The sequence below is a fragment of the Alligator sinensis genome, unplaced genomic scaffold (assembly GCF_000455745.1).
Source record: "Alligator sinensis unplaced genomic scaffold, ASM45574v1 scaffold451_1, whole genome shotgun sequence".
In the NCBI taxonomy this organism is placed as follows: Eukaryota; Metazoa; Chordata; order Crocodylia; family Alligatoridae; genus Alligator; species Alligator sinensis.
In genome coordinates, this window is record NW_005842097.1 from 768,489 (window position 1) to 780,919 (window position 12,431).

A 12,431-nucleotide genomic window follows, 5' to 3' on the forward strand; every position below is an offset into this window, starting at 1 on the left:
CCACTCGCCCTCGCCCTCGCCCGCTGCGGTCCGTGACTAAGGGTCGACGTTTCACCTGCGCTCGCAGGCGCCTCGTGACGGGGGCTGTACGCTTCCCTTTCCCTGCCGTGCTTGGGGAACTCCAGCCGGCCCCAGGGACGGGCAGCGAAAGGCCCACGGAAGCACAGTGAAGCTATAGGAACCGAAAGCCGTGGCAGAGGTGATCTCGTTTATTAGATCAACTAGATATTTGCAACAAAAAAAAAAGTGTCTGTATTTGCAAGGTTTCGGGCACCGGCAGCGTGCATCAGGCGTAGGGGATTGCAGTGATTGTAAAAGGTCCTAGGTAGAAATTAAAATTCATATTGAAGGCTATGAGGTTGGCTAAGAAAAGACGGTGCTTAGAGGTTACTCGTTCACTTATTGCCACGCTTAACTTATTTTGTCGTGAGTGTGGTAGTACGTATTTTCCCTGCAGTGTAAAAAACACCTTACAGGGTGCGTCTACCTGTGAAATGAACGTGTGGCAATAAACTGGTGCATCTTGTGCAGGAGTTTATTGCTCCTGGGCACCGTGTTTACATGTACACCCTAGGAGTGCAGCACGTTGAGCTGGCTCAGAGCAGGCCCAGGGGTCAGCCTGCCAGCCTGGGGCCATTGGCGACACGTAGGGAAGGGCATGGGGGGACATGTGCCCCCCCTCAGATTGACCCCTGGAAATGGGGGCACTGGGAGAAGCACTGTCGTGCCCTCCCCTTGCACTGACAGAAGCGCCGGCAGCAAAACGGGAAGTGCCACTGGCACTTCTGGTTTCACCGCTGCCCGCCACAGTCAGCGACCAGCAGCTGGTGCTCCCCCAGAATCAGGAGGCACCAGTTGCCTGTGCCTGGAGCTGCTCTGACCCAGCTCGATGTGCTGTGGAGGGGCTGGCTGGGGCGATAGGGTGTTCCAGTGCAGGGGTAGCCAGCAGGCAGCCCCCTTGCTAATGTACCCCCATGCCCCACCCGGCTCCATCAATGTCTATATGCGTGTTGCGGCATGAAGGACACGTGCCTCCGGAGGCTGGGGGAGCACGGCAACTGCCCGCAGGCAGCAGCAGCAGTGTTGGTGGTGGAGGCATGGCGGCAGCGAGCGGGGAGCTCCCACAGGCAGCCGTGGCAGTATTGGCAGTGAGGAGGTTGGCAAGTGCCAACGGGCAGTCAGCGACCACCCACAAATGCGGTGGCAACGGCCAGCGGTGATCAGCAACCACCTGCAGACTCCACAGGTGCTGCCGGCAGCATCGGCGGTGCTTCTTTCGGGGGGTACATCACCAATCTCAGGGGGTGCACGTGCACTTACGTGCACTCCCTCTAAGCATCGCCAGTGTCTTGCAGTGCACTAAATAACGCCACCGTAGAATTATACTTGTGTTTACAAGTACTGACCTCTCGTGGAGTTAATTTTCCTATGGCCTAATAGGGCTACATGTATAGACACTGAGGGCATTTACACAGGTGCTCCAGGAGTTGGGGGGGGGGGGGGGGGGGGAGGGGGAGAGGGACTTTAATTAGATCGCCCGGAGCATGTGTCCCCATGCTGAAAAATGGCAGTAGGGATGCTAAAGCTTGTGGGTAATTCCCATGCTTCAGCAGACTCAATCGAGTGTGCTCCAATGCACTGTAATTGCTGTGCATCAGAGCAGCCTCACTGCTCATGTATAGGCGCCCTGAGACTTCACTACAGAGCTAATTAGGCAACTCCGCAGTAAATGTCTCATGTAAATGTGTCCACAGGGGTGAAATATCGGCTTACTTGCAGATACTCCTTGCTTAATGTCACAGTTATATTCTTGAAAAACGCGACTTTAAGCGAAACGATGTTAAGCGAATCCAGTTATGTCACAATAGTTACCTATTAGCAGGCGGTGGCCAAACAACATTATAACTGAACATTGCGCGACTTTAAACAAGCATGTTCTCTAATAGATCAGCGACATAATAATGAAACAACGTTAACCGGAACAGCATTAAGTGAGGAGTACCTGTACATGCATGTACGCTCCAGTTGAAGAATTAGGCTTAAATGTTTAGTTCATTAATAGCCAGCATCGTTAATCATAAATGAATGATTTATGTAGTTCAATTTCCCTTGGGGGGGGTGGGTACCCTGATTGTACTGTAAGACTCTACAACATATTTGTGTTTCTCACCTTCCAGAATTCATAACCAGTTTCTAAAGCAAGGCAAGTTATGATGGTATAATTTATAATGCAAAGTTTGGCTCTTAACAAATGATGGGTTGTATAATGTGCACCTATTCTACCATTGCCCAAGGAAAAGAATTCTAGCTTGTTGTCAGATGTATGTTTCCTGACCCTAAAGTTTCATTTTAAGATGTAAAATGTTCTAGTATAAAAGGCACATGAGATAGCTGGTTGCTTTTCTGATACACAGCGGGCACGTTTACACGAGATGCTTTACTGCACAGTAGAACTAATTACTGGCAGTAAGCAGCTGTGTCTGCATGTGCAGAAAGGCTCCTCCCCCCCCCCCTCCATTTTATTTATAAATATAGCAGTTCACCATAAGAAAATTATAATGCACGTTTCACTAGGCAAGTTAAACAGAGATTCAGCAGATACATAACCCTGTACCATTTTGTCCTTTAGATAGTGTAGAGCCTGTTAGTGGATATATTTTAAAAAGTATAATACCAGAGCTGGCTGAAGAATGATCACTCTATTTTGCAACAACTATTTAGATTTTAATTTTTTTTTTATTTCTACATTGGAATGAGAACAATACCTTTCAACAGCATTTTGACATAATTATCTTTTGTGCAAAAGAACAGATCTTCAGTTCAGCTTTCTCTCCCTGGCTGTTGCAAGAGATTCCATTTGGGCGCTCAGTAGCTTTTTTGATGCAAGTGAAATTGAAATTGATGCATCCTTTCAAAACGTTTCCACCTCCCTATTTCTCACCGGAATAAAATATAGTTAAAAATGTTTTCAACTCTAATAAATAGAATGGTAATTCTTTATGAAACTGTCAGCACTGCTTAGTATTTTCTTTCTATACTTTAAAACCTAGAGCATACAGCAATTTAAATATAAAAAAATATATAAAAATATGCATCAATATAAGGCTTTGGATATCTATGCAGTTAAACTCAGGAACTTACGTCAAAAACTAGTGTAAATATTTCCCTGAAAAACTAGTGTAGAATTGTGATGTCCACAGCACAAGTTAAATTGTCATTGTTTGCTTTGGTGTGTTGCATACTTTATAGCTATGGAAGGCACAGAGCGTATTATATAATACACTATGATCAATCTAGAAGAATTTCACCTTTCAGTAATTCCAAAGGAAGAATAACATATAAAAGCCAATCCTACATTCCTTACTAGAAGAAAATTCCTGCTAAAGTTGAGAAGATATATGATTAAATCCACACTCAGTCCACATCAAATAAGTCAAATGCTGTTTGCTACAGTAGCAGTAACTTGAGAAATACAATTCTGGTGATCCTTCATGTAGGTTATAAAGTTATTTTCCCCTTTGGTTAGAGTGGAGATCACTAGTGGAGAAGCTGATGCTAAAATAGATACTATTGGCACTTGTTATAATACTTAGCTTTTTCCTCTTCAAAGGATTATAAATGCTGAACCTCATTCTGCAGTTCATAGCTAATTCACACTGGAAGCGGGTACTTTCCTGGCAAGATAATGTCCATTAAAAATCTTTTTAGCTAACCGACCCCACCAGAAGCTTATAAATCCAAATTCAAGTATCACATGAAAAATTAAATAGGTTTTAAATTAAATATTAAATTGCACTATAATGCAAAACTTATAACAAAAGCAAAAGTATGAAACAAATTACATTAACAGCCATCATAGCACTTTACAACAATGAGTTAACACTCAAAATACCCCAGGAGGTAGCCTTTCAGGCAATAAAACAGACACAGAAAGATTTATACAGGACTGAGGCTTCAGAGACAATTGTATAGTTGCAGAGTTTACAGAAAACTCTTTTCAGGCCAGTGTAATTTGAGATTAAGTCATATGGAGTTTAGCAGAGGCTTAATTTAAAAAAAGGATGGATCCATTTTCCAAGATATGAAACACAGTCGCATAAAATTAGGTACACTGGGTTTCTTTGTTTTGAAAAACAAAACCAGTTTCCTTTTCTTTTAAAGTCTTAACTTCTTTTTTTTTTAGATGCAACTGGCAGTACAGAGTACTGTCAACTACCAAATGATCAATTCTTACCTCAGAGATTCCAGGATCCTAATTTTTAATACAAGAAATACAGTACATACAGATGGACTTGCAAGGTTCAGTGACAAGAGTCTGGATCCAGTTTAAACAATTTAGCTTCCCAGCACCGTCACGGGAGAAGAAAGAGGCCGTTGCTAATTTACAGAGGTCCTAGTACATTTTGCTTTAATCTACACTGTAGCTGCCATTTTCTTGGAATAATCTCATATGTGATCACATTCTTTTTCTCCGAAGAGGGCTAAGGTATCTGAAGTGTGCAGTTTGGCTTTTCTCATCTTGCTAATAGAAAAATGTTCTTAATTTCTTCTTTAGAGATGGCCATTGCAGATAATTTTATCAAGTTTAAGATTCAAAGAGTTCAGAGCTGTTTAATTTGTCGTCTTCATATAGTAAAATATTTTCCATAAGCTTCTTTTTCTGATCATTGATCCTTATTTCCCAAGAGGTTTCTTTGGTTAATGCTGAAACACAAAACCCCCCAGACATTTAGCAAAATTTCCACTTATGGCTAACATGTCAACATTACAAGAAACTTAGGTAATGTGTGGGTGGTGATGGAATAACAATTCAGATAGCTTATCTCTGGCCTCATAAGAAAGAATTAGATCAGAAAACTTTGGTGAAATTAATAGACTAACTGTTAACATCAGAACCAAGGAGACAAAATTTGATGAAAGGTCTTTGAAAACTCTGTCTGTGCAGGCATTTATACTGTGCCCATCACTGTAGTACTTGAGCACCTTACATAAATATTGTGGTCACTGTACCAGGAATGAGGGACTTCTATTGCAAGAATTTAAAGATACTGAACCCTTTTAAGTCCCATCCCTAGAATTAGCTACATTTACCTTGTGAAGAACATGAAGGATCGGGGTTTGTATTTCTGTTTGCAAGAGACGCCATTTCCAAGCGGTTCTGACTTTCGTGGCATACTGCATTTCTCTTTTGGAAGCTTTCAGCACATACTTCATCATTTTTCCTGGATTCAGAGGGCATGGCATTTTCTGGATGGGTGCAGCCAGTAGCAGATGGGCCACAGGCAGAACCTTCCATAGGATCCCAAACAAAACTACCTGATTCGTCTGATTCGCAAGGGACCCTTGTCATATGTCCATTGTAAACTTCAGGAGGCCTAATTCTTATTAAAGGTGGGGATGAATTTGCACAGTTCAGGGACCTTGGTCTTGCACTGTCCTCACTGTTGTCACTTGAGCCATTGAGGCTGAGGCAGGCTGTCTCATCATCAGTTTCTTCTGGAGTATTAATGGAGAATCCAGAAAAAGCGCTGTCTTCAAGTAAGCTGTGATCTCTTGATTTATGTTCAATCATTTCCATGATTCCAAGCACCTGTTTGTGACAACAATATCTGTTAATCAATTCCCTTTTCAGAACATTAAGAAGAACCCCTCAACAATAAATAAAACATATTTAGGTGCTGTGACCTTTTGGTATCTAGGTGAGAACTCCTAGCAGTGCCCTCGGTATTTACCTCTGTGATGTTGGAATTCTTTTTCCGCAAACAAAGACAGAGGGCAGTGGCAAAAGAAACGGCAATTTCTTCTGGCACATGCCCTGCTTTCCCATCTCGATATTTAGAGCATATTTCCTTGGCGGCTAGCTTTTCAAATGCTCTGTCTTTGGAGTGTAACTGTTCCTTTGCTAGTTGAATTTCCTCAGCAATTATGTCTTTCTGTTCAAGGGAAAGAGACATGCCAACAATAACAGGTTTGTCAAAGAACATTATTAATTTCCGTCCAAGCCACTACATTTTAAGAAACTCCCCTATGCATGGTGTAATATGTAGGCTAGCAAATGTATGCTATTGCTCTCCCTGCTGTTTATGGATGGATTGCAGAAGATAATGGAAGTTCTCTTTTAGCACAGGTGGTAGAAATCTCTGCTTTCAGATCAGGAAGTCCAACAGAGCATCTTGGAGGAGGGCTGTAGATGTGAAGCCACCTATTTATTACCTGAGGCCCTAGATAGTGTAAGTAGGCCTCTTTGTATTAACAGCATATTGATAGTTGTCTTTTAAGAACTTTTCTGATGCTGTATATGGCAGCCTTCTGATCTCATTTCAAACATTTATGAAAGGACCAGGAATTTTTCTCCTCCCTTTTCCTCATCTTAATTTTCCACATGATAATTACTGTGATGCATTTGGCAAGGACAGAATGATAAGGCTCAATTCCTCTTCTCTTCCCTAAAGGTTTCAGGAGCATGGCAGAACAAAAGGAGAATGCCACACAGATAGATGGATAAAGGTAGGGTCTGCTCTATTCATTCATTAAGATACATTTTATCTTACTATTCAGCCTGTCACAAGTGCGTGACTTCAGGCCAAATATCAGGGTTTACTAAAGGAATTTGCACAGTTCCAGTTTCAGGTTGTGACCAGTTCCTGTGTTTAACATATTGCAGTACTATATAGTCTGACCTGTTTGCTCTCATTGAAATCAGTTAGAGTATTGCTACTGATTTTAGTGGGCACAGGACACCAGCTCAATGGGAGCTATAAATATAACTGTTTGCAACAAACTGTTGATTTGGTTTTAACTTCAATTCATTTTATTACAATAGCACTAAGTGTAATAGTAATATTAGGCAAGTGTTTTTTATTTCTGCCTTTCCCTTACCAGGTATATGGGGTGTCTTCCTTCATCTGTTGTCCGAAGACCAGTCAGAATTTCTGCCAAAATCTAGAAAGAACATATTTTAGCTAAAATTGCTTGTGCAGAATGTATTTGAAAAGAATAAAGACTTTGTAGCCAAAGGAATATTTAACTACTACTGCATTTTTTTGGCTATTTCTCCTGCATTCTTAAAAGAGATGGGCACATACCAAAACTCAGATCTGAGCAAAAATCATGACATCCAAATGGGACTCGTGTATGCAACTCAGGACAGAATGTGATGTTCTTGCTCTGGATACCATGTGAAATGTTATGACTGTCTTATGTTTCAAAAACTTAATCAGATAAGTAAGAAATGACTATGAGCACAGATATAACCAGGTGTCTGTAAAATCTAATAGGAAAGGAAAAAAGGCAACCTACTATTCCACATCCAAATATGTCAATTTTTTCTGTTAGCCGTCCATGCCTGACGAAATCTTCTGGCAGGTAAGCAAGGGAAGCTTGCAAGACTTTGGTTTTCATCACAGCATACTCTGATTTTTTATCCACAGGATACAGTCGGAGACCTGAATGTCCAAGCTTTGCGGTAAAGTTTTCATCCAACAAAACATTGGAGCTGTGTAAGGTAAGAAAAATACCAGTGCTGGTTAGTCAGTCCTTACCTGAATGTTGTTATATATGATTTTAGAGGTGACATCTAAGAGCTCATTCCACAAACTGTCTTTTAGCTTCTCAGCACATGTGTGTTGAAAGATGTGACAAATTAAGATGATAAATAAAATTTCCATACATACAACATAATTTTATATCAGAATATGCTTCTTTTTTTTTTTTTTAAGCAAGCCACACAGTACCGCTGGTTTTTTCCTCAGCCTAATCTAATTTGACATTAGCTGGCCATGTACATTCATTTTTATTTGCAGTGCATAGCTGGTCATATTCAAAGCCCATTCAACACCAGAGAGCTAACACCAGGGATGAAACCAAGCTATTTGGTTTAGGGTTGAAAAACAGCTGTGTGAATCTCAAGAAACTCTGTGGCTGAAGACTTCTGAACATATGCTAATTTTCTGAAGTTCTCTGAAAAGCTTGTAGCAAAAGCTGACAAGGTAAAATCCTAAGGTCCTTCCTCAGGCTTTACTCAGTCAACCAAATCTCTGTGTCTTCAACTGGCTCTACTTGAGGCAAAGTGATTCAAGCAAAACTCTCAAAATTGAGTTTTGCTTGAATCAGAGCTGAGTAAGGAACTCTTGAGACAGCTCTTGGCATTAAAACAAAACAAACATGATATCCCAACATTTCTGTATCTTCAAATTTTTCTGCCATTACGTGGTGCCAGAATGTGCTCTTTCCACAAGTGTGGTAATACAAAAAGTATTAAGCCTGACAGAAAGACATGTTCTTGATGATTACTTGAGATAGACTATACAGTACTTACAGGCTACTGACTAATGCATATTCAGATACGTGGAAGGCTGCATGCTGCAGAGCACATGCAAATGGACATTTTGGTCTTAAACGTCTTTTTTTATTCTTAAATTCTGAGTTTCCATGAAAGAAAAACATTGAACAGTGGGGGCTGGGCTGGGCTAGGCCATGCAGCACACAGTGTGCAGACTCTTCCCCCTGCCGCCCAGCATCCATTCCACCTGCACTGCCCCCCCCGGCTTCCTGCTGATGCTGCAGCTGTGCAGTCCTTGCACCACGGCCACTGTCAGATGTGCCTGCACAGGATGGGGCGTGATGCAGCATGCTCAGTAAATGTCCCGCCCACCCACTGCAATTAGCTGCTGCCGCCTCAGAGCCACTAGGAGATGAGTCCATGCCAGCCACGGGGGTGCTCAGCCTGGGGCAGCCACCCCTGACTTTCCTGGTGTGGCACGGAAGCAGTGGCTCATTGCAGCAGGTGAGCATGCAGGCAGGATGGGTGCTTGGCATGTTGCATTACACCCTGTCCTGTGCGGGCCTGGTTGCCAGCAGCTGTGATGTCAGGACTGCACAGTGCCATCAGGAAGCTGTGTAGAGTGGGGGATGGAGGGGGTCTCTGCACTGCACAGCCTGGCTTGGCCCCAGCTGTGGCAGAGCAGATTGGTGGGCGCAGCTTTCCTTCCTCAGCTCACCAAAACTCATCAAGTGGCCTCCAATCCAAATAATTGCCCTGTACTAGTATGATCTGATTTAAGCACAAATTTTGTCCAACAGTGTTGGTTATAAGGGCATGTTATATATAAATATCTTTGTAAATAAAATAGTTAACTAAGTGTAACTGTTGTTGACTCATAATTATACCAGTAACTGATCTAGAACAGCATACTTGCCTTCTTATTTGCGAACAGCTATTTCAGTATATGTCCCTTTTATATAGCAAAAACTACATCTACACTAGAGGGTTATACCATTTTAACTAAACTGGTAGAGGTAAAGCTTTACTAGTTAGGCAAATCTTAAACTTTTTAAGGAACAGGCAACTCCCTAGCACTGACTTGATGTGGAGAATATCTGAAATTTCCTATGCGGAAAATGGGAGGGATTATACTGAAAAAAAGGTGCTTAGGATATATATACTTCCACCATACTGAAAAGAGACGTGAAAAGTGAAGTGGAAGCCATGCAAAAAGAGTAAGAGGTAGAAAGAAAAAAAAAGATATGCATTGGAAACAAGTCAAAGAACATATACAGGTTGGAAGACTTTTTGACATTTCTGCTTCACAAAATCCTAGGAATGACAGGATAATGATGGAGCACTGTAGGATGTGTTGGGAAGCCAGCTCCCTCACCTCTTGACATTCCCGTGGAGAATCCCAAAGTTGTGTAGATACTGAATGGCCCGGATAACTCCTATGGCAATGCTGATGCGTTTCTCCCAAGTTAATGGCATGGAACCACCCTGCAACAGAATGAGGAAGAGGAGGATTGGTATTTTGCTCCTTATGGAATGAAAACGTAATATATCATTTAGTAGTTTCGCAATCAAGAGGTCTGTTCTTCCTCCTACAGCAGTCAGTTACAACCTCTTCCCCCCTGCTAAATGGAAATAGATGGCAGTAATCACATTTCATGCACCAGGGCCAAAGCAAGGATCAGGAAGGAATCCTATTATCTCAGTATACAGCATTGCACAATTAGTTTGGAAACTTACACAGTGAGGGGAAAGGCAGAGTAAACAGTTCTCTGATGCATTAGGTACTGGCTACTGCTGGGGCAGGATACAAGACCTGAACTACCGCTCTGATGTGATATAGCAAACCAGGGGCTGCCTATACACATGCTCAGAGGTGGAGGGGGACCATTTTAATTAGAGTGATTCCCAGATAGTGGCTGTAATTAAAACAACTCACTATCATGTTTATTAACATAGGTACATGTTTGAAAATGGCCATGGGACGCTTTGTCTAAAGCTCATTCAACAAGCTTCAGATAATGCGCTCCTGCGGCCATTTTCAAATGTGTGGGGCTTAATACATGTGATGGTGAAGTGACGCAGGAGCATTCTAATTAGAACGTGAATGAACACATCTACAGGCACCCTTATATTCCTGATGAATAGTACTTAAGTGGAGTTTTGGTTTTCCACTGCCCTGCAGTTTCAGCTGCCCAATGCTCTAACGATGAACAGGAACGAACACAGCAGTAAATGTTATGCCTTATTTGAGTGCAGGGCTTTGACAGAATTGACCAGTATAACATTCTCTATAGCAATGTATTCCCAAATCCAATTAATATTGTGCCGTATATGTACACATTTCACTGTTGCAAGGCAGACGTGCCCTCTACTGCTGATCTTGTGGCAGAAAACAGTCTCTTGTACAAAAAGATATGCGGCCTTTCCAGTGTTTGACTGATGCATATTCAGACACCTTTTTCCTGTTGCTCACAATGTGCAGGGGTTGAGAAGGGGAAGAAAGAAGAGAAATTGCTTTTCTGGTGAAAAGGAGAAAAAAAGAAGTTCTCCCTAACAAATTTCTGACAAGCACATAGAAAGAAAATGGGAAGACAGATATTGCTTAAATTGCAGGGACCTGGTGCAAAACCCAGTGAACACCATACAAGAGGTCAAGGAGATTCAATTGTTTTTCAAACAATACTTTAATAGGACTCATCGTCAAAGACAGCAGAAGTACCCGGCTCCACTGCTTACTTGGCACTGTAATCTGTTTTCCAGTGATCCATTAGGCAGGTATGGATATATCAGACAGTGGAATCCAGTTTCTACTGAGAACCCCAGGAGCTGTAAAATATTAATGTGACAACACCTGCAGGCAAAAGTCAACAAATATTAGTGAGTGAAATAGCAACAGACAAAAACAATTTAAAATTCCAGCACTGAATCAAGTCTTAACTGAGAATATAGGGTTAGGCTGGGTCTTGGATTTGGATGCACAGAAGCAAAGCCAAACTATGCCTCTTGCATGGCTCCAAACATGAGGACTGTAGGCAGGCAGAGCTGCAAGAAGGAGGGCTTATAGTGCCATTCCCTTACAAAGTAGCTGGAAGGGATCGTTAATGGCAGAAAGGATCCCTCTGCCCTTATAAAGAATGGCACATGGGCTACAGTTGCTCAGCAGGGAAGTAAATTTGGGAAGCAGCTGCTTCCCAGAATTCCTGTGGGACAGTTCAGGTCCTTGTTGCCCTCAATACAGTGCCGTGCCTATATAAGGCAAAATTTAGTCCTCAACACAATCAGCCTTTAGTGTTTAGAAGAACGGATAACTCAGGCAATGACTGTCATCAGAACCAGCTTCCAAAGAGCTGCTTACCGAAAAGAAATCTGTACTTCTGTATGAAAGAATCTTTGGGTTGAATTTGGACTTGTACATTCCATCTGCAAAGAGAGACATAAGTGCAGTATAATATTAATAATCAACAATATTAATAATCAACAAGATAAGTCTTTTCTAAATTCCATCTCTTCATCTCAAATGGCTTTACAAAGGAGGCAGAAGGCAGGGTAGATATGCATCTCATAGACTAACTAAATCAGAGATACATAGCACAAGCTTTTGTAAGCAGCAGCTTAATTCATCAGGCATTTTACAGAGAAGGCTAACATCATTCATATCAACTGCCTGTCCCACAAAATGGCTTAATTTTAAAATAGAATCAACTGTTTTTTGGGCATAAAATAAATAATTAACAGTTTAATTGTACCAACATTTATACATGCAGGAATCTTTACTCGCACAAACAGGACCATATTAATGGGGCTAATTATTTTTTCACACATGTTTCCAGACTGCAGCATTTTCTTTCCTAGAAATACTACAGTGTGGTATGTCTGATTTCTAGCTTAATGTTATTAAATGGTAACCACTGATGCTTAAGGAACATTAACAAATGATTCCTCTTCAAACTCGGAGGAAGAAAAGCTAGGGCACTTACCTCTTTAAGCCTTTTAATGACGTATACTGCATTGTCTCTCTGACCTTTGTAGACATCAGCAAAAATGCCTTCATTAATTCTGTTTTCTTTCCAGAAACCCTGGGTAGCATTTATCACCTCCCCTGAAGTCCACAAAAGGCTTTCACTGGGGAGATCAACATTTGTTTCCTGCT

The 12,431-nt window shown here is 41.7% G+C and overlaps 1 protein-coding gene across 1 annotated transcript in view; it reads right to left on the reverse strand.

Moving 5' to 3' along the window:
• Window positions 1–2,716: 2,716 nt before the first annotated feature.
• IRAK2 (interleukin 1 receptor associated kinase 2) overlaps window positions 2,717–12,431 on the reverse strand; it is a 29,138-nt gene continuing 19,423 nt past the window's right edge. Inside the window, exons 6-14 of the mRNA XM_006024139.3 lie at window positions 12,259–12,431; window positions 11,637–11,701; window positions 11,018–11,132; window positions 9,657–9,766; window positions 7,300–7,495; window positions 6,880–6,942; window positions 5,733–5,933; window positions 5,092–5,590; window positions 2,717–4,704 (exon numbers count right to left, since the gene is read on the reverse strand). Of these exons, the coding sequence (XP_006024201.1) occupies window positions 4,586–4,704; window positions 5,092–5,590; window positions 5,733–5,933; window positions 6,880–6,942; window positions 7,300–7,495; window positions 9,657–9,766; window positions 11,018–11,132; window positions 11,637–11,701; window positions 12,259–12,431 (1,541 nt within the window). The 3' untranslated portion in view covers window positions 2,717–4,585. The remainder of the gene's footprint in view (window positions 4,705–5,091; window positions 5,591–5,732; window positions 5,934–6,879; window positions 6,943–7,299; window positions 7,496–9,656; window positions 9,767–11,017; window positions 11,133–11,636; window positions 11,702–12,258) is intronic.